The 22093-nt window shown below is 37.2% G+C and overlaps 1 protein-coding gene across 6 annotated transcripts in view; it reads left to right on the top strand.

Moving 5' to 3' along the window:
- The window catches only part of TENM3 (teneurin transmembrane protein 3), a 1556403-nt gene that overhangs the window by 1343127 nt on the left and 191183 nt on the right, over positions 1 to 22093 (top strand). For all 6 annotated transcript variants that reach the window (XM_064369979.1, XM_064369982.1, XM_064369985.1 and 3 more), the window contains one exon: positions 19863 to 20100. In XM_064369979.1, the coding sequence (XP_064226049.1) occupies positions 19863 to 20100 (238 nt within the window). The remainder of the gene's footprint in view (positions 1 to 19862; positions 20101 to 22093) is intronic.

Genomic DNA, 22093 nt, shown 5'->3' with positions numbered 1-22093 from the left:
GAAGGCCTGGCATATATCATAGCTCCTTTGACGAACTTATCTGTTTTAACTCAGTGCCAGGGCCAAACATTTACTGCTAAACCTGACGGGTCAGCTTTGATTGCAAATTATGTGTGGTACATTTTGAATTTAAAGAATGTTTCTGAGATTATTCTGAGATCACTTTTCATTTTTATGTGTGCAGTAATGTGTGTAACTTGGATTTCAACAGTATCCATTGTTTGAAAGTTAGAAAATATTCTAAGAATACTAATTATCTTGCTCAAATAATTATTTACATACAACTGTCACTTGATTGTGGTGAATATTTTTAAGTAAAATTATGTATTTAAGGTGTACTACCTCTAATGTTATTGACATACAAAAAGCAGATTATTGAACATGTTAATGTAAATTATACTTTTAATTTTCTCTAATACTGTAGAACATGTGGAAGCTTAAAAAAATTTAAATTACCCAGGTTTTTCTTTTTACATAATAAATGAGAAGAAATCACAAAGGAAGCAGATATTATAACATGACATTGTTTTACTTTATTTTGATGACCTCGCAAATGTATAAGCATGGCAGTGCTGTATATGATCAAAATAAGAAATTAAAGAGTTAGCAGTTCTTTATAAACCTGAAGGTCATTAACTTATGATAATGCTGTCTTAAATATTTGTTGGTAAATTGTGGTGATAAAGCTGAGCCTGTGGGACTGTGCTTTGTAGTACTGTTTGATTTAATAACTAATAATCCCTTAAGAATATTAGGAAAAATATCTTAATGCTTACATTAGCAAATATTGTGAGTTTATAAAATAATCTGCCAACACTGAGATGTACTATAAGGCCAAGAAGAAAACGAACAATATCTAGGGTCTTGTCATTTTTTAAAGTCATTGTTTTTTGAGATTTGTTTAACTAACATATATTTTTGTTTCTTAGCATAAGAGAGAAGAAAATCAAAAGCTCAAGTAGAGAATTTAGAAATGAGACAAAAGACTGCCCACATACTAAAAAGTGTTAAACAGTTAAAACTGGAAACTAATATTCAAATTATTTTTCCATCTGTGTTTCTCTATTTAATATGCAATGTAGTTTTCTTGTAACAAAAGAATGCTTCTGCTATCACGGCTGAATTGGGGTCTCTACATTAGGCCTTTACTAGATAGCACTTTGACCCCCCGCTCAAAGTAAAGCAAGCATTCTTCCATTTAAAACTGACAGACTGCCTTAATACTAATACTTCCTCTTCATTTCCTTCTTGACAACATGCCTGAAACAAAAATGACAAAAATAATTATTCCTGTATAAATTAGTATGGAGAGCTTTGGGGTCATACTCTGTGACCGTTGCCAGATTCCTTAATTTCTCTGTACGCTTTTCCCACTTGTGAAACAAGAATATGTACCTACAGTTTAAGGTTGCTATAAGATTAAGTAAGGTAATGTATGTCAAGCACATTACATAATCAGCTTAATAAGTTTTCATGAGTATAACTTTCTGTTGTGTATTCTACCACCCTTTGCGTTTAGAATCCGTATAGTTATGTTGAACCTAGATTTTTAGTAACTCTTTTGAAGTTACTAAGTAATTAATTTACTTATAACCAACAAAACAAAAAACTACATAAAATAGAGGAAAACTATGTAAGTTCCTTTTTTAAAAGTAGCACACAGTATTTTTTAGTTTCAGGGGTTAAAGGAATTTGTTTTAGACTGGATATGAATGTGTTAGAATGCTTTAAAAATCGATTCTAGCTAATGGAGAGAATGTTTTTAAAGTGAACTATTGCCATTCCTTCAGTGAACCACATACAAGAAAAAATTCACATAAACATTGAAGGAAAGACAAGCTCTTCCTTATAGGAGTAATGAGAATCACAGCGATTTGCCATGGGGAGTTAGAATGTAAAGACTTTTCCCTGTGCATTATCCCCTAATGTCTAGGACCAGATAAGTAGCCTCTAATTTTAAATGTGCAATTATCCAAACAAGATGAATGTGCAGGGCAAAACTGGATAAGAATGTCGATCTTAATGTTAATATTTTTATTCTCCTTCATAATCGACATATAGTTGGCAAAAGCCAAATGTCTGTGAGATCCCTAAAGACCACAGCTAACTCAGGAGAACTGTAATCAGCTTTATCTTACATCAACTATGGAGATATGGCCCGAGGGAGACACATCCCAGAATAAGCCCCTTACCATTGTCCTTTACAATGTTTTAAATCAGTTATTTTAGCTTGACTAGATTTATATTTTGTAAAATGCAAACTGATGAAGCATGACAGCATTCGAGACCTGGAGTTAGCAACCGAAGCTTAAACCTGTGTGTGTGTGTGTGTGTGTGTGTGTACCCGCGTGTGTGTGTGTGTGTGTGTGTGTGTACCCGCGTGTGTGTGTATTTTTTCTATAACATTATATATAGAGATGTAGGGAACTTTTTAGAAACTGGAAAGAAAGACATTAGAAATCATAATCTACTCCCCTAATATTACAAATGAAAGGAACCAAGACTAGAAGAGTAAAATATGTTAGTGGTAAAGCCAGAACCGAATATGTTAGTTTACGTCCAAAGTAAAGAAAAAATATCAAATATAAGAATTGTCTTCTCTTCGCTTATACCTCTCTAATTTTATATATAAGATTCTATTTTTAATTCTGGATCTTTAATATATAAAAATGACATATTTGAAGTGTTTGATTTTTAAATTTTTTTTTTTTTTTTTTTTTTTTTTTTTTTTTTTTTTTGAGACGGAGTTTCGCTCTTGATACCCAGGCTGGAGTGCAATGGCGCGATCTCGGCTCACCGCAACCTCCGCCTCCTGTGTTCAGGCAATTCTCCTGCCTCAGCCTCCTGAGTAGCTGGGATTACAGGCACGCGCCACCGTGCCCAGCTAATTTTTTGTATTAGTAGAGACAGGGTTTCACCATGTTGACCAGGATGGTCTCGATCTCTTGACCTCGTGATCCACCCGCCTCAGCCTCCCAAAGAAAATTTTTAAAATTAATGTCAGAACACTAGATTTCTCTTAAAAGTAAATTAGTAATTATATTTTAAAAATAAAATACACACTTTGGCAGTACAAATGCATTTATCATTTAATTGTTAGCATATGCTGTATACAGATATAGTTTTCTTACTAGGCAGATAATGTACATGCTTGCTAATGAAAGCTTTGTGTGTTTGGCACTTATTTTGCATGAATTATAATACTCTGTTTTACTAAAATATGGGTTAAAGCAAATATATTCAAGAGAGTGTGCAAATGTGAATCCAACAGATTCCAAATAGATGATTTTTTATTGATAAATAAATTTTAATGTAAGTTTTACTCCATTTTTAAGAATCATCAAGATTTTCAACAGAAGGGCTTATTTATTTTAAACCCTAAGCAGTCTTTCTGAAACCTGAAAAAGATTTGTGAAAACAGCCTGCAATAAAAATCACACATGCTTCATAAAACACTACTTGATAGATATCACTTGCACCATTAAGAACTAAACGACAAAGGATGTAATTTCAGTTCTGGCATGCAATATTAATCGAAAGCCTTTAAAACATCTTGCTGATGGGAACTATGACAACGTGACATTGAAGAATTATGAGCTAAAGACATCTATCTTAATCAGATTTTTGAAGTAAATGCCATAAAACATAAAGTTGTTTTGTTCATTGTTACATGTTTTGGTGGGAGCATCATTTTGTACTGTGTTGCTTTAAATGCAGAGACTGCAAAATCAGTACTTAAAAGTATGAGTTCAGTATACAGAGTTGGAGCAAATTTTAGTCAATACATTCTGCATACACAGGGAATTATTTCTGTAATAATGTATGTTCTTTCCATCTTTTATGCCAGTGATTTAAGCAAACACCCTAATTAAATGATATCGACAGATATTTTTGAAACATAATTATGTGTATATTTGCCTTTTTTTTTTTTTTTTTGAGATGGAGTCTTGCTCTGTTGCCAGGCTGGACTGCAGTGGCGCCATCTCAGCACACTGCAACCTCTGCCTCCTGGGTTCAAGTGATTCTCCTGCCTCAGCCTCCTGAGTAGCTGGGATTACAGGCACCCACCACCACACCTGGCTAATTTTTGTATTTTTAGTAAAGATGGGGTTTCATCGTGTTGGTCAGGCTGGTCTCTATCTCCAGACCTCAGGCAATCTGCCTGCGTGGGCTCCCAAAGTGCTGGGATTACAGGCATGAGCCACCACACCTGGCTGTATATTTGCCTTTATCAATTTAGAAATGAAAATAGAACGCTTTTAAAGACCTCCCCATAGAAAGAAATTATCTTATGGATATACAAACACATAAACATCTTTTTTCCTAAAAGAAATATGGTAAAAACTTCTATTACTTTATTTGAATAATTGAGAAAAACCTGAAAATTAAGCCCTTACATTAAAATAGCACTTCACAGTTTATCAAAATACTTTAATATACATTATCTCTTTTATTTCTCATAACATTTGCTTGTAAGATTGATTATTACCCCATTTTACAGGTGAGGATCTGGAATATTTACAATAGGAAATTGATGTATACAGTTACTAAGTTTGGGACAAGGAGCTTCAACTATCCCACTTGGGACGGGAGCCCAGATGTTACAGGCTAAATGTTTATGTCCCCCAAAATTCAAATGTTGAATCTCTAATCCCTCATGTGACTATTGGAGCTAGGGCCTCTAAGGAAGTAATTAAGGTTAAATGATGTCATCAGGGTGTAGGCCTGATCCTGTAAGATTAGCATCCTTATAAGAGACACCAGAGGGCTTGCTCTCCTCGTTGCTCCCTTGCTGTCCGCCTAACCTCAGCAAGAAAGCAGCCATCTGCAAGTCAGGAAGAGAACTGTTACCAGAAACCAACTGACCCTGCCAGACCTTGATCTGTGACTCGTGGTCTCTAGAACTGTGAGAAAATAAATGTCTATTATTTAAGCGACCCGGTCCATGGTATTTTGTCATGGAAGCTTGAGCAGACAAATACGTCACATCTTCTATACTCTTCACACTATATCCAGTGCTTATTCATCTCTTCTATAGAATTTTAACAAACTGGCACTAAACTATTTGTAGACTCATGAAATAAAAGCTCCTAAGATCCGTGAAAGACTGTCTTAGTCATTGCTTCTCTTTGAACCTTTGCTAGTGGCAGTGAACATCCTGAAGAAAGATGCAGGCTTCCAGTCTTAACAAATCATGTTTACTACTATTTTGGGCACAGTGGCTCATACCTATAATCCCAGTGCTTTGGGAGGCAAAGATGGGAGGATCACTTGAGACCACAAATTTGAGACCAGCTTGGGCAATATACCAACACCCCCATTCTACAAAACAGTTTTAAAAATTAGCTGAGGATGGTGGTGCGTGCCTGTAGTACTCACTACTCGGGATGGTGAGGTGGGAGGATTCCTTAAGCCCAGGAGTTCGAGGTTGCAGTGAGCTATGATCACAGTACTGCACTCTGGCTTGGGCAACAGAGCCAGAGACAGGGGTCTCTTAACGGTTCAACAAAGCCTTAGAAAATAGAGATCATTAATTTCCCAAACAATAATAGGACCTTACATTTCTATAGTACTTGCAGTTCACAGAGCATTGTCATATACATGATCTTATTTTGATATTGGCCCTCATGTCCCGCATATTCAGTATTTTCAGGGTACCATCCTGCCTTTCATAGGTGCTCAAAGCAACATAAAAACATATGTAGGGAAGAGGCTTTTAGTGTTGTATACACACACAAAAAATACCCCCAAATTGTTAATGACAGAGAAGGGGATTCAGCAAATACACATGTCTGTGTTAGCTTCATCTATGACTCTATTTTCCTTTTAATCAAGGGTTATTATTACATGGTTACCACTTAATAGATCACTATCATTGCACATGCCAAGAATAGAAAGGACACAGTGGGTTCCATTGAAGTCCATTGCATCTACGTATTTCACGTTTGTGATAATATATATCTCTGCCTAGAGGTCATAATATGATTGGAAGGCCACTTAAATGAAGATTTGATTTGGCTTTGATGTAAAACATTAAGAGACAGTAGGGGCCGGGCGCGGTGGCTCACGCCTGTAATCCCAGCACTTTGGGAGGCCGAGGCGGGTGGATCACGAGGTCAAGAGATCGAGACCATCCTGGTTAACATGGTGAAACCCCGTCTCTACTAAAAATACGAAAAAGTAGCTGGGCACGGTGGCGCGTGCCTGTAATCCCAGCTACTCAGGAGGCTGAGGCAGGAGAATTGCCTGAACCCAGGAGGCGGAGGTTGCGGTGAGCCGAGATCGCGCCATTGCACTCCAGCCTGGGTAACAAGAGCGAAACTCCGTCTCCAAAAAAAAAAAAAAAAAAGAGAGAGAGACAGTAGGGACTTAATATAACTGCAGATTACAAATATATCAAATAATATGCTAGAAAAATAACAGCAAAATTGATATATTTTTGAGAAACAAGATCAGGGTTGTTAGGAACTTTATCTGTGTTCTTCAATTATTTGTTTTTCTTGTAGTTGCTAAAATATTTAAGAAATAAAAATCAGAAAAAAGGCTCAAATAAAGCTGACTGAATCTTTTTGCTAAAAATAATTTTTTAAAATGTGTTATAATTGTCTTAATAACTTTTAAAAAACAGATAAGTTTTCTTTAAATTTTTTTTTTTTTTTTTTTTTTTAAGAGACAGAGTCTCACTCTGTTGCTCAAGCTGAAGCACAGTGGTGTAATCACGGCTCACTGTAGCCTCAACCTCCTAGGCTGAAGTGATTCTCCCAGGTCAGCCTCCCAAGTAGAAGTATTAATAAATAACTGGAACTACAGGCACATACCACCATGCCCCCACTAATTTTCAATTTTTTTTGTAGATGGCTGGGTGTAGTGGCTCACATCTGTAATCCCAGCATTTTGGGAGGCCAAGGTAGGCAGATCACCTGAGGTCAGGGGTTCAAGACCAGCCTGCTAACATGGTGAAACCCTGTCTCTACTTTTAATACAAAGAAGCCGGGCATGGTGGCAGGCACCTGTAATCCCAGCTACTTTGGAGGCAGGAGAATTGCTTGAATCCAAGGGGGTGGAGGTTGCAGTGACCAAAGATCATGCCATTGTACCCCAGCTTGGGTGACAAGAGTGAAACCGTATCTAAAAAAAAAAAAAAAAAAGGCCAAAGGCCAGGTGTGGTGGCTAACACCTGTAATCCTATCCCAGCACTTTGGGAGGCCAAAGCAGGCGGATCAAGAGGTCAAGAGATCGAGGCAATCCTAGCCAACATGGTGAAACCCCATCTCTATGAAAAATACAAAAATTAACTGAGCGTGGTGGTAGGCATCTATGATCCCAGCTACTTGGGAGGCTGAGACAGGAGAATCACTTGACCTGAGTGGGTGGAGGTTGCAGTGAGCTGAGATCACACCACTGCACTCCCGCCTGGGTGGCAGTCCATCTCAAAAAAATAAATAAAAATAAAAGTAAAAATAAAAATAAACAAAACCAAATTTTTTTGTAGAGATAGATTTTGTAATGTTGCCCAGGCTGGTCTTGAAATTGTGGTCTCAAGTGATCTGCCCACCTCAGCCTCCCAAAGTGTTGGGATTACAGACATGGGCTACTATACCCAGCCCAGTTTATTTTAAGCTTGAAAGATGTATCCTAGCCTTTTACATAGTTATTTTTACAATTTGTTTTTAAAACTTTAACATTGAAATCTGAAATAAATTTAAATTTGATATAAAGTGATTTTCACTATATATACCTTAAGATGTTAATAATTAGAACACAAGATAACATGGATGAGTTTATTTTTAAAATAAAAGTATTATTTTTAATATTTTTAGTATAAGATAATATGTTAGGGTATTTTATGACATAAGTTAATACGGTGAAGTTTTCATAATATTTGAAGTAAAACTTTTTGTACTATCAATACCTTAAATGTTTTATATGTATAACTTAAGGTGATATGATATGGTTCTTAACTACCTTAAATTTTAAATATAATATAAGCTATATTTTAAGATTTTATTATGTATTATCTAAAATAAAGAGAATTTTAAAATTGAAAACCTTCAGACTTCATTGCATGACTCTGATCCTGCTCTCCCATTAGGAGTTAAATGATTTATATAGTTAGGTTTAGTTACAGTAAGTGTTCAGTCTTGGGTCTCCTGTTCCCTTTTGTAGTACTCTTGTATACCAGATATTTTATTTGTGATGTTATCTGAAAAACATAGCAAATTCTGCATTGTTTGAACTGTGTGATTTGCTTTCCTTACTCTTTATAAGCCACTTGTCACAATAATACAGCTTTATTTGCCTTCCATCTTGTCCTTATCTATATTACAAATATGTGTTTTATTTATATCATATTATATACTCCATTCAAAGTCAATAAAATTTAATTTCACTAAAATCGAATGCTCATAATGAAGTAATAAGGGGAGAGAAAAGTGTTGATTGATTTATGTCAATTCTTTATTGTCAAGATTGGGACAGCTTCTTCCTTTTTTGCTTACTCTCTCAGGTAAAATATTTTAAAATGAGTACAAGAATATCCTGAAACATACACTGAGACATTTTAAAGGTATTTTTATCCAGTTTTTTATGCACATATAAAAGATATGTTTTATATATGTTTCTGTTAGAAATGATTATGCAAAACTAAGAATTTCATGGCAAAAATGTGTCTGAGGCATTATTAGGATTGACAAGATAAACTACTTTTACTATCAAAAGATAGCCATGTACACTTGTTTTCACCCACTGAAATACTTCAGAGTGCTTGTTTAGATGAACTGCACACTTTGGAACAGCAATCATTGAAGCCAGAATGAAGAGAACTTACTGCCATTCAAGAGAAGCTGCCTCTTAAATAGAAGATAACCAGAAATTCTGCTGTCCAGTAACAAGAAGAGAATAGCAGAGACCATTCATACTGAATGAGAAGGACATGAATAAATACATATTCTGTTTAATTTCACAATCATAAGCATGGTATTAGGAACTTTGGAGAAGGCTGTTTCAGGAACTCCAAAGAAAGCTCTATTCTTGCCTTCTAGAACTCCTGATGGATGTATATTGAGCTTTTTCATTCTATCTTTTTTTCTTTGAACTACTCATTTATATGTAAGCACTCTATCTGGTACTATCTGAATGATTTTCTCACATCTGTTTTTCAATTTAATGGTACTCTCTATAATTGTGTCTACTATACCATTTAAACAATCCAATGAGATTTTTGTTAAAATGGCCTCTTATTTTTTCATAGAGTCTAATTCTTATGTTTTAAATATTTTTGGTCCTTAAACATTCTGAACATACTTAGAGTTTTGTCTGACAGTTATACTTATCTGAAGTTTGGGGAAGATAAATTGCTGCTTTTGGTTTTGTCTGTAGACTGTAGCTGAAGGTAGATTGTTTCCTCTTAAAATTTGTAGTTTTAGACTATGAACTCATTGAAAGCAGGGTTTGATCATAGAAATCCTTTGTGACTTGGCTTGAGAGCATGTTCTTTTAAGAACGTTTGCAGCTGGGAGCACAGTGGCTCCCTGTAATCTTAGCACTTTGAGAGGCCTAAGTGGGTGGAACACGAGTTTGAAACCAGCCTGACCAACATGGTGAAACCCCATCTCTACTAAAAATACAAAAAATTAGCCAGGCGCGGTGGTGCGCACCTGTAATCACAGCTACTCGGGAGGCTGAGGCAGGAGAATCACTTGAACCTGGGATGCAGAGGTTGCAATGAGCCGAGATCATGCCCCACTGCACGCCAGCCTGGACGACCCGCGAGACTGTCTCCAAAAAACGAAAACAAAAAACGTTTGATTTGCTTCTGCCAAGTGCCTCAGGCAGAAGCATTGCTGACCCAAGACCACTTTTAATATTAATTTCTTGGCTTGGGGTTCTAGAACCATGATGATAAAGTTTCAATCAAATATCCCAATCCCAGGGGGCCCAGGCTAATGGGTAAAAATTTCCTTTCTATCAGAAAACAAGTTGTTTAAGACAACATAGCAAGATTTCTTATCATTCCCTTTGCAGTGAGAAAATTTGTAAAGTTTCCTGTTTGAATGAGGGCGTAATACTTCAAGGGTCCAGGTGTTATCAGTAACAGCTGAGACTTGTCTAGTCGTCTCCTTGTTCATTAAAGAGGTTACAGAGGGCTGGGACGATGATTCACACCTGCAATCTCAGCACTTTCAGAGGCTGAGGTGGGAGGAACACTTGAGCCCAGTTCTAGACCAGCCTGCGCAACATAGTGAAAACCTGTCTCTACAAACAATACAAAAATTATCTAGGTTTGGTGGCACATGCCCAGTGATAGAGCGAAACTGTCTCAAAAAAAAAAAAAAAAAAAAAGCAAAAGGTTACAGAGACTGGCAGACCTCCTCAGGAAAGCTACAGTGCCAGCTTACCTGTGCTTCACATTTTTTCTCTCCCCTCTGCTTTTAGCTTATTCTTTCTTTCCAATTCAGTTCATTAACCCAAAGTGTAAGTTTCACAAGTAGGCTGAGATTGTTGGCTTTTTGTTCATAGCTAGGTCTTCAATGCCTAGAACAGAGCTTTGCATATAGTAAACACTCAAGAGTTTTTTGGATGAATTCATCCAAAAGGTGTTGTATTTAACCCAACAATTCTGGGTGTTTTATATAGCAAGGAAGTTGGTAGGTAAGTAATCTAGGTTGCTGCATTGTCTGAAGTAGAAGTACAGTAGAATCTCAAAAAAAAAAAAAAAAAAAAAAAACAGGGAGAGCTAGATTCAGACTTTCATTATTTCTTCTAATTCTCAAAGAATGACCCTAAAGATGCTAACCATATTCTCACTAACACAGTAAATACAGTGAATCAGTTCATCTGTGTTCACTTAAGTAATATGTTTTAGGCAGTGGAATTCTTCCTTTTATGTCTTCTTATTTATCACCAAGGTATTTCATACTCAGTGTCTTTTTTTTTTTTTTTTTTTTTTTCTGAGACGGAGTCTCTCTCTATTGCCAGGCTGGAATGCAGTGGCGCAATCCCAGCTCACTGCAATTTCCGTTTTCCGGTTTCAAGCAATTCTCCTGCCTCTGCCTCCCGAGTAGCTGGGACTACAGGCACACACCACCATGCCCGGCTAATTTTTCGTATTTTTAGTTGAGACAGGGTTTCACCATGTTGGCCACAATGGTCTTGATCTCTTGACCTCGTGATCCGCCGGCCTCGGCCTCCAAAAGTGCTGGGATTACAGGCATGAGCCACCATGCCCGGCGCTCGGTGTCTTTTTATAAATAGTTTTACAATCAATTGTTTGATGATGAAGGTCTTAAGAACAATAGTGTTTACTTATATTGCATCTTAACAATTTTCAAAACACATTTTGAAATTTTATTTGATTTACAGGCAAGTAACAGATACTTACAGTGGTGAAAATTTTTACACAGTACTGTATTTTAACCAACGGCTTACAGAGGTATTTAAATGGAAAACTCACTTTCAAACATTGGGCTTGTGTGAGAATTGTAGAAAAAATAATGAACTAGAGAAACTGGTTTATGTGAAAGTGATTTTCTAAGTAAAATGAGGTCTTTTCCAATTTTCATCATACCATTTTAGGTGGTTATATTATTAATGTAATATTTGAGGAGCTGGAGTGGAAAAGGAAAGGGAAAAAAAAAACCTGAATATCTGTTTTTGTTTTAGGATGAGCTTCACAGACTTTGTGATGTGACTATAGGCACATATTTCCTTGACTGAAGTTTTCTCCATTTATAAGAAAAATTCTTGCTACCTAATTTTTTTCCTTCAGAAGGAAATAATGACTACTAAATGTCTGCAATGTGTGTGAGATTTTCTGGACAAAAGAGGCATTTTAATGATAATTTACTGTTTTCAGTGTCATAAAAACTTTGAATTTATAATACCACCTTTCTAATAGCTCCTGAAATGTAACCAGATCAGGGAAGTGTGGTTACCTAAAGTTACCTAAATGTAGAAAATCAAGGAGAAGCAATTTCTGCAAAGCCACAGAGTTTGTTAATAATGAAATAAGGGATTATGCTACACCAGTAATTAGATTGGGATTTTCAAAATCAAAAGCTAACTCTTGTTTTGTCCTTGTACACATGGAAGATTCACTTGAGGCTCTGGCCACTGTAGTTAAAAGAGTTGGGCGTAGTGGCGCACTCCTGTAGTCCCAGCACTTTGGGAGGCTGAGGCAGGAGGTCAGGAGTTCAAGACCAACCTGGCCAACAGGGTGAAACCCTGTCTCTACTAAAATTATAAAAAATTATTTCAAGTGCAATGGCTCACGCCTGTAATCCCGGCACTTTGGGAGGCTGAGGTGGGTGGATCATGAGGTCAGAAGATTAAGACCATCCTAGCCAACACGGTGAAACCCCATCTCTACTAAAAATAAAAAAATTAGCTGTACATGGTGGCATGTGCCTGTAATCCTACGTACTTGGGAGGCTGAGGCAGGAGAGTCACTTGAACCAGGAAGTCAGAGATTGTAATGAGCTGAATCATGCCACTGCACTCCAGCCTGGTGATAGAGTGAGATTCTGTCTCAAAAAAAAAAAAAATTTAGCTGGGCGTGGTGGTGCACACCTGCAATCTCAACTACTTGGGAGGCTGAGGTAGGAGAATCGCTTGAACCTGGGAGGTGGAGGTTGCAGTGAGCCGAGATTGCACCACTGCACTCCAGCCTGGGCCACAGAGCAAAACACTGTCTCAAAAAAGAAAAAATTCATATGATAGTAAAATATACAAAAACAAAAAGAGTTTTATACAATTTTTTTGTGGTAACTTGTTTTTAAGAAAGAGGTCAATTTTGAAGAAGACAAGTTTTGTTTGAGACAAGAGAAAGAAAAAATACAGTCAGGAAGTGATGTGAAAATGAATTTTAGGATACAGAAATGAAGACTTCAATCCCATCCTTTTCTAATCATCCGTTAAGTATGTTTGGCTCCTTTTAAATGTTTGTCAAGTTGAACAATTGAAAAGGAGCTGACAGAATCTGGTTTACTACCTTTAGGGTCATTCTTCAAGGATTAGAAGAAATAACCAAAGACTGAATCAAATCTTCACATTCTCTTTTTCTTCTGAGAGTCCAGTGTACTTTCTACTGTAGGCAATGTGGCAACCTAGATTACCTGACAACTCCCTTACTATGTAAAACAATATGTGTATCATATTGTGAACTCTTTGAGGACCAAGACCAGGGCATATTCATCTATTCCACTTGCTATCATTATTATTCAGGAGAAAGGAAGCCACATGCTGATGAATGAATGCCCATTAGGTGTTCTGTATAACGGTGCTTCCAGGATCTCTCACAGTTTTGTGAAATTAAAACTGTTTCTGTTCTCTCTGTCACTCTGTCTGTCTTCCTCCATCTCTACCCAGTTTCTGTCTGTCCCTGTCTGCCTTCCTTCTTCTATCTCTCCATCTTCCTTTCTCCATCCCTGCATGCCTCCATTTGTCTTTTGATGACTGACTTTACTCAAACTGCTGTTATTCTGAAGCGGCATCGCTGTCCACCCTTAGCATCCGTGTCCCTTCCAAATCAGGGTATTTGTTCCCTGGGGACATGGGTAGCCAGGCCACATGGAGATCCAGGGAAGGAGGGGAAGGAGAGCAGGGTGAAGGAAGTGGGTGGGGCAGAGCTGTTGGAGTCACTACAGTGACACCTTTCCCACTGTGCACACCTGCTGAAAGCGAGTGCCGGCCCATTCTCCTCCTTTCCTCTCATCTCACACTCACCTTTTACTTCCTCCCATGTGAACAGAGCACACACATACAAATGCAGACACACACTCACACAAAGATATTTTTATCTCACAACAAGTATTATTTTCTTTCCCAGCTTTCCTGTCTGAAAGTCCATTTCCACTCTGCTCCCGGAAGACCACAGCCCAAGGCTGTAAACCAGGGAGGAGCTGGAGCTGAGTTGCACATAGCAGTGTGGGAGCTGCCAGCAGTAGCTTTTAGTCTAAAAAACAAAAATGAAGCCAGATATGCATTGTTTTTTGTTTTTTGTTTTTCTTGGCATGATTCTGTGGTCATACTAGCTAGGAAAAAGGAAAAGATTACTCGGCCTAACTTCGTGACTGTGAGATCAAATTCCTTCCTTTATGGGAACTGGCAAGAGATTAGTTTTTTATTCTTATCACATGTCCTTTTTGCATATTTTTATTTTTTATTTTTTTGTAGAGTCAGGGTCTTGCTACTTTGCTCAGGCTGGTCTTGAATTTCAGGCCTCATAAAATCTTCCTGCATCAACCCCCCTAATGATAGGATTATAGGCATGAACCACTGAGCCTGGCCCTATGACATTTCTGATTGTAATTTTCCTACCTCTTAAAGCAAACACTTTTTTGTCTCTACAAAAAAAATTAAAACTTAGCTGGGCATGGTGGCATACAGCTGTAGTCTCAGCTACTCAGGAAGCTGACATGGATAGATTGCTTGACCCCAGGGGTCTGAAGCCATGATAATCTCCGATTACACCACTGCACTTCAGCCTGGGCAACACAGCAAGACCTGTCAATTAATTAATGAATGAATTAATTAAGCAAACATATTTCCTCTTCAGATGTATTTGCTTGTGTGTTCTTACTTCTGGTGACCGCGGTATTAATTACTGACAAGCCTCTTCAGTTACTTTATTTTTACTCATGCTGTTCTGCCCTTGCTGCTTCCCTGTTGTTTGTTTGTTGTTGTTGTTTCTTCCAAGACAGAGTCTTGCTCTTTTGTCAAGACTGGAGTACAGTGGTGTGATCTCGGCTCGCTGTGACCTCCACCTCCTGGGTTCAAGCAGTTCTCCTGTCTTAGCCTCCTGAGTAGTTGGGATTACAGGTGCACACCACCATGCCCAGCTAATTTTTGTATTCAGTAGAGACGGGGTTTCACCATGTTGGCCAGGCAGATCTCGAACTCCTGACCTCGTGATCCACCCGCCTCAGCCTCCCAAAGTGCAGGATTGCAGGCGTGAGCCACCGCACTCAGCCTCTTCCCTGTTCTTAATCATAGTTTCTGGCCAGGTGTGCACTGCACTCCAGCCTGGACTGTGTAGCAAGACTCCATCTCAGAAATAAAATAAAAATTAAAAATAAATTTTAGTTTCCATTTGATACTTTTATGTCAGGCACTGTGTTTTTTTATATCCTTTAAAACGAGCACTGTCAAAATGAGGCTCAGAGAGATTAAGTAATTTATGTAAGAAAATGTCCCATGGAAAGTAAATATCCCATATTCATTGTCATGTGTCTTGATGGTACCTCTCACCTCCCATAACAGCAGAGTTGCTATCTGGGTAGTGATCAGCAGTTTCTCTTCTTCTCCATTCAGAGTTCCATGAATAGGCCTGTCACATTTGCTTGGAATTGGAGACCTGTAAGCTGCTTACACTATGATCTGCCCTCTATCCAGTAGCTCCTAGAATTTCCCTGGTATGGTAGTCAACCTACTTTATTTAGTGTACACCATTATTCAGGTTCTTAACCCATGCTAGCAAGTCTCACACGGGAACAGACTGCCTTAAATGGCGCTGTTGAAGAGCTAAGTTCTTTGATGGTAAAGGGAGAAGCAGAATGACTGCAGTCTTCACTATATCACTATCTAATTGCTATGATTAATGTGAGTTTTAAAAAAAACTTATATAAATTTCATTCAACATATTAAAAAATGCAACTGTTTTACAAAAAATCTGATATTAATTTCATTCAACATATTAAATAAAAACAGGCAACTGAAGTTATTTGAGCAATAAGGACTTTGATAAAGGAAAGGCAGGTGGAAAGAAAGACTGAAGTTTATAATAAAGGTGCTGGTTGGGTACGATGCATAATTTCTCATGACCATAGTACCAAGAATATAATTTTCAAAAAGGTATAGAGGAGGAATATTTTGATAAAATAATCTACACCTTTTCTAAAATATCTAGAGCATTGCTAATAATAGACCCTATTCTTTTTCCTTGTGACCATTTTGAACCTTGGTCATAAAAATTTCCCTGGATATTCAGTTGTTCTTCATGTGAAGACTTAAAAAGAGCGAGCTACAGTGCCTGTAATCTCAGTACTTTAGAAGGCCAGAGCGGGAGGATTGCTTAAGGCCAGAGCGGGAGGATTGCTTGAGCCCAGGAGTTCAAGACTGGCCTGGGAAACAGAGGGAAACCCCATCTCTACAAAATTATATTTTAAAAAATTAGCCAGATGTGGCACGTGTCTATAGTTGCAGCTACTTGGGGGGGCTGAGGCAGGAGGATCACTTGAGTTGGGAGGTCGAGGCTGCAGTGAGCTGTAGTCACACCACTGCCCTCCAGCCCAGAGAACAGAGCAAGACCTTGTCTAAAAAACGAAAAAAGCAACTTAAAAAGAAAATGTTCTGTTTTCAGTAACAGAAATAATATGAAAAATCGTAATGTTTTTCATGAGCAAACTTTTTGATCTTAAAAATACTCTGAATCATACAACTGATCTTGTTTCCCTCTTTGTGTTGGCAAGTAGATTATTTAAAGCCAGATTTGTGTTCCTTTTTAAAAATGTATAGTACTATACAGTAGGCATTTTGTCCACTAACCTTAAATCTGGCTTTATCATATCTTTCCCACTTTTATTTTTACTGTATTCTATCTTTGTTTTTGGCTGTATTGAACTTTATCTTAGTATACTTTGTATACTTATTCTATCTTGAGTAAATTGGTACAGATAAATACATAGTCCAACTACTTCTTATGTTTTCTAAGCCCAAATCTGTAGACCTAGCATTGACCCTAACTGAATCCTTGGATTTAGCTTCTGTTTGTGGTCTGCTGCAGAATTTAAATTTCTGGCCAGGCCAGGCGCAGTGGCTCATGCTTGTAATCCCAGCACCTTCAGAGGCCAAAGTGGGAGGATCACTTGAACCCAGGAGTTCGAGACCATTCTGGGCAACATAGTGAAACCTCATCTCTACAAAAAATTTAAAAATTAGCCAGTGAAACGGGTCATGCTTGTGATCCTAGCTACTCAGGAAGCTGAAGTGGGAAGATCTTCTTGAGCCTGGGAGGTCAAGGCTGCAGTGAGCTGCGATTGTGCCACTGTACTCCAGCCTGGTCAACAAAGCAAAACCCTGGCTCAATAAATAAATAATAATTTAAAAATTTCTGGCCATCCACCCTATATCATTCAGAGTTCACATGTATTCTTTCCACCAAATTTTAGATTGAACCTAGCTTTCATCACCTAGACTCGTTTTATTGGTAGGCCTCCTGATTGTGTAGTCAACTCGAGGTGCCAGTAAACACAGCACACTGTTGCACTGGCCTGGGTAGACCATTGGCTAGAGCATGGACCCTTGCTGTACGGTGTCTTGTACACTGTAAGTTCTCAGAAGACACTTGTAAAATGAAGACGTGTACCTAGGAAAAGTCACAGCAGCATATTTTTCCCTTAATGGAAGTTTTTCCCAGTGGTTATGTTTTTATTTATTTTAGGAATAAGAATTCTAAATTCAAAATATTGAAACATGATTATAATGGATCTTAAAATCATTTCACTTTCAGTAACAGTGTTCATGTCCATAATGCTTTATTTTACCATTTACACAGTGCTTTCATCTATGACTGACTTAGCAGATTCCTGGAACATAAAGGCTAGAAAATGTATTTGGGATGAATGGCTAAGTGCATGATGAATAAATGAATGAGTGGATGCATTTTATTGAATCCTTACAATTGCACTAAGACCTGGATGGGGCAATAGTATTTCTCACATTACAGGTGAGAAAACTGAGGTTTGCTATCATGATGTCTGACAGAATCAGGACTTAAATTTATAATTACAACTTCTAATGTTCTGCTCTTTACATAGTATATTATCTAATATATAATTTCTTCTATATAACATGGCACCATGGAGTCATCTGATCCATACCTCTGCTTCTTTTTAGGCAGAGTCTTGTTACTTTCTCCTTGAAAACACTTCTCCCTGTTCTCTCTTTGTTCCTATTCCATTGACACCAACCTAGTCTAGGCCCTCATAACTATAGCTTGTTCGGTCATGCTATCAGCAGCTTCTTGAAACATACCTTAAAGACATCCATAGAGATTCTAGGCATATACACTGATGCTAAGGAAGACAACTCTAATTAACTATATGAAACATGAATAATAAATCTTTTATTAATTTTAAACTGTTAGTTTCTTTTTTTCTAACACAATGACAATTGTGTGTGCCTTTCCCTCAAAAGCATATTTCAGTCTGAGATTTAGACAATCATAATGTTTCATGAACATGAAAGCAATAAACCAAGAAGGAGTTCTGTAGTTTCTGGTATGGGAAATTTCAAGAATAGAGGCTCTTTCTGTTGAAGAATAGAGGCTTTCTTAAAGCATAGAGAGTTTCTGTTCTTGAAGTTCCCTCATATCAGAAACTGCAAGGAAGTAGCAATATTTTCATATATTTAGGTATTATCTCTGTCTCTCATTACAAGAGTGAGAAATTATTCATTGTTAAATCATATGATATGGGATGTTAGGGACCATTAGAAACATGTAATATTACTGATGTTATGTGCTATGAGAGGAGTTATTTTTATCATTGTATCCTGTAAAGAAGTTTGATAATATATATTGAAACAATTAAATATTATGTATTCGTTTCATGCAGCTTGAGTTACAATGTTAAACTGTGTTATTTGGCTTAACAATCACTGCTGGAGTTCACATTGTAGATGAAAGGTAGTCCTTGTGTTTCTTATTCTCTTTTAATACGTACATTTATATTAATAGCATGATTTAATACGTCACTTTAAAAATATATTGCATTTTGAACTGCATTTAGTCAAAAATTGACATCTTATATGTGTGGAACCATAATCAGTTCAGCATTAAATTAAGGAGTCATCTATCTGTTTGGCAAAATGTAGTCTTCGTAAATTCTAGCATGTCCAGAGCTAGGTAATGAGATGGAATAGTAGGTCTCAGATGTTATATTAATTTGTGAATTTTGATTTATGACTTATACTAGCTTCACGGAATTTTTTAGCAGTTATGACACAGCATAGTGTTTATGTTTTGAAGTTGCCAGACTCTTTATGATTCTTGTTTAAAACAAAAATATTTGTACCACTGACATAGTGGCATGAGTCTATCTGGTCACCTATGACTTACTTCAGAATGTAGTTCTACTGCATACTGTGAAATTGGAAAATCTGTTCTGTGTGTGTTCTAATGGATGTGACGGTCATTAAGTATATGAGTCTTCTGACGTTGTAATCAGATGTGATTCAGTCTGTTAAGTACCCATGAAACAACATCTGCTTCACAGAGTGACCTTCTGCTAAAGAATACTTAGCATCTATTAGTAGATCATAGTGCAGATCTGCCTTATTTGAAATGCACTAAACTAGAGTAGTCTACTGCTGTTTAGCAACTAGCTTGTAATAATTTATTGCAGTTAAATAAAGCTTAAAAAAACTCCATTAAATAATTATAGGGATTATATGCATTTCAAAAACCTTTGTGTTCTACTGAAATTACCCATTAATTTCAGGGTTGGTTTGTTAAAAAAAAAAAAGCTGAAAACTAAAGGCACATTAGGGGAGCTGTCAGATGCTGTTTTCTGTAGGTGTTAATAAAACCAGATGAAAAAAAATCTGAAACAAATTAAAACCAAAAGCAATTTTGCCATCTGTTGTATATTAATTAGAACTTTGTGTATCAAGGGTAAACTTGCTCTTTGAGAATGTCACTGAGCACCCGCTTAATAGAATAATATGCAAATTTATTAGATTATGGATTTATATGCAGTTTTTAATTCTAATTCATTTGCAGTGGATCCCCAAGAAATTGGTAGTGCGTATATACATAGATACATACATGTATGTAATGCATTTTCTTTCTTTTTTTTTTTTTTCAGAGCAACCTGCAAACAATCAAGGCCAGTCTACCCTGCAGCCCTTGCCGCCTTCCCATAAGCAGCACTCTGCACAGCATCATCCATCCATCACTTCTCTCAACAGAAACTCCCTGACCAATAGAAGGAACCAGAGTCCGGCCCCGCCGGCTGCTTTGCCCGCCGAGCTGCAAACCACACCCGAGTCCGTCCAGCTGCAGGACAGCTGGGTCCTTGGCAGTAATGTACCACTGGAAAGCAGGTAACATCTAAAATTTAAAAATAAGCTAGCCCAACCCTTTTCTCACCGAGAGGAATTTACTATGCTTATATATTCTGGTATGGTATTTTGGGATTTTGTTGTTGTTGTTTTTATGAGTTTTTTTTTTTTTTTTTTGGCTTCTCTAAGACGCAGTTCCAGATTGTTGTGATTTTTTTAGTTCCTGTGTCAGTGAACATGGCCATTCTTTTTACATATTTTGTTCCTTACAAGAGATAAGAATAAATTACTTCAGTGAAACTCTTCCTTACCACTGTTTTTATTTTTTCTTGTCTTCAAATTATCAGGCATGTGGAGAAAAGGACAGAGATGTAACATGTTATTCTCAGTTGCATGTAGCTTGATTCAGTGGAATGTCTAGCATCTTCTTGGTTCTAGAGTTCTGTACCTTCTCAGACTATACTTTGTTTGTTACATCATGTAATCATAGCTGAGCCCCAAGTATAACACTTAAGCACAAATCAGATGACAATTTGTTAAGGATATTGTAGTTTTTTGCTGGACAAAGGAGACAGGACCTACTCTCTAAAGTTCCTTGCAGGATTATTTCCTAAGACAATCCATTCATCTTTACACAGTTCTGCTAGGACATTTTTCCTTAGAATGAACTGAAATCTCCATCCCTGAAACTCCTATCCTCTGACTGTAATCATACAATTATCAGTCTGTAACTATACAAAACAATTTTACCCTCATTCAGAGATGATGGCCCATGGGCTTCTGAGTCTTCTATAGGCTTCAGCAGTTTAATGGTCCATCTCTGTACACATAGCAGTGTTTCAGTGAGGTTCAAAGTTATGACTTCTTGCAAAGGCTGGCTGACAGGTGGTAATCTGCTCATACGAAAGCGTAGATCAGCAAAAGCTGTTTTGAGCTAATCCATTTCATTATTCAGGATCTCCTGGCATATACAATTCTTCCTTCTTTCTTTGGACAGAACCTTAACAGTCACTGTCTCCTTTGTAATTATCTATTGCACAACCAAGAGCGGTGTCTTACCTTACTGGTCTTCTGATGGCAGCTTTGCAGCGAGGTTCCCCCAGCATTCCTCTTACCCTTTAGTTCTTCTTTGCCCTAAGGTTTCCATTAGGCTCAGAGAAAAAGAGTTATCACCATAGAAAAGCCAGAAAATACAGAGCTCTGGACCCCTTGAGAGACTGTCCCCCAAAATGCCCTGCCCTAGAGCTTATGGTTAACACTAGGAAATAAATTACCTTCTAGGTGAAGAAACTGTCTCACAATGAATAAATTGCTGTTTCTCACCATTTGGTATATGATCTCAACCCATTCTGCCTTGAGGATGAGCTAGCAGGAGGTCCTCACAGTTGGCTGTCAACAGTAAAAATCTTCCTATCTTTTCTTTTACTCTTGACCTAAGATCAAGGTTCTAAAGAACTCTTATCTTTTTATCTGTAATCAGCCACAAGTAATTGAGTTTTATTGTTTCTTTTGTATTATTGAACATTCTTCTGGGAGAAATTAGGAAGAGAAAGAACAGGAAAAATAGGCAAACAGCTGATTTCTCTTCACTTAAGACACAGAGTCATGTATTCAGATTTTTTTTCCTGAGGTTATTAGCACAGGGCTAAATTTACCCAGTGTAATTAATTAGCACACACTGAACAACTAATCAACACTGATTCACTATTGTCATTTGGAAAAATTTTATTAGGAAAAAAGTAATTTTCCAGTTGAGTCATCAAATTGAATATGGATAATTGCATTGTAGTTGACAATAATTGTTTTGACAAATATTTGTGAAATATGTCAAGTTAAATCCTCAGAAACGTGTTTAATTTTAGTGATGTTATAAAACACAAAAGCCTCAGAAACTGTCAGTAGGAGAGTTAGCATTCCATGAAACCATGTCTTACAGTGAATTTGGAATAATTTTGAGAACAGTTAAGATGTTTTCTTGTTATTCGTCTTAATGCACTGGAAATTTTGATTGATGAGACTTTAAAGAAAGAAAGTA

Source organism: Aotus nancymaae, unplaced genomic scaffold, assembly GCF_030222135.1.
Source record: "Aotus nancymaae isolate 86718 unplaced genomic scaffold, 86718_ANA_hifiasm-v0.15.2.pri h1tg000006l, whole genome shotgun sequence".
Lineage (NCBI taxonomy): Eukaryota > Metazoa > Chordata > Mammalia > Primates > Aotidae > Aotus > Aotus nancymaae.
Note: the sequence above shows the minus strand (reverse complement) of the source record. Positions and strands in the feature narration are given on the sequence as shown.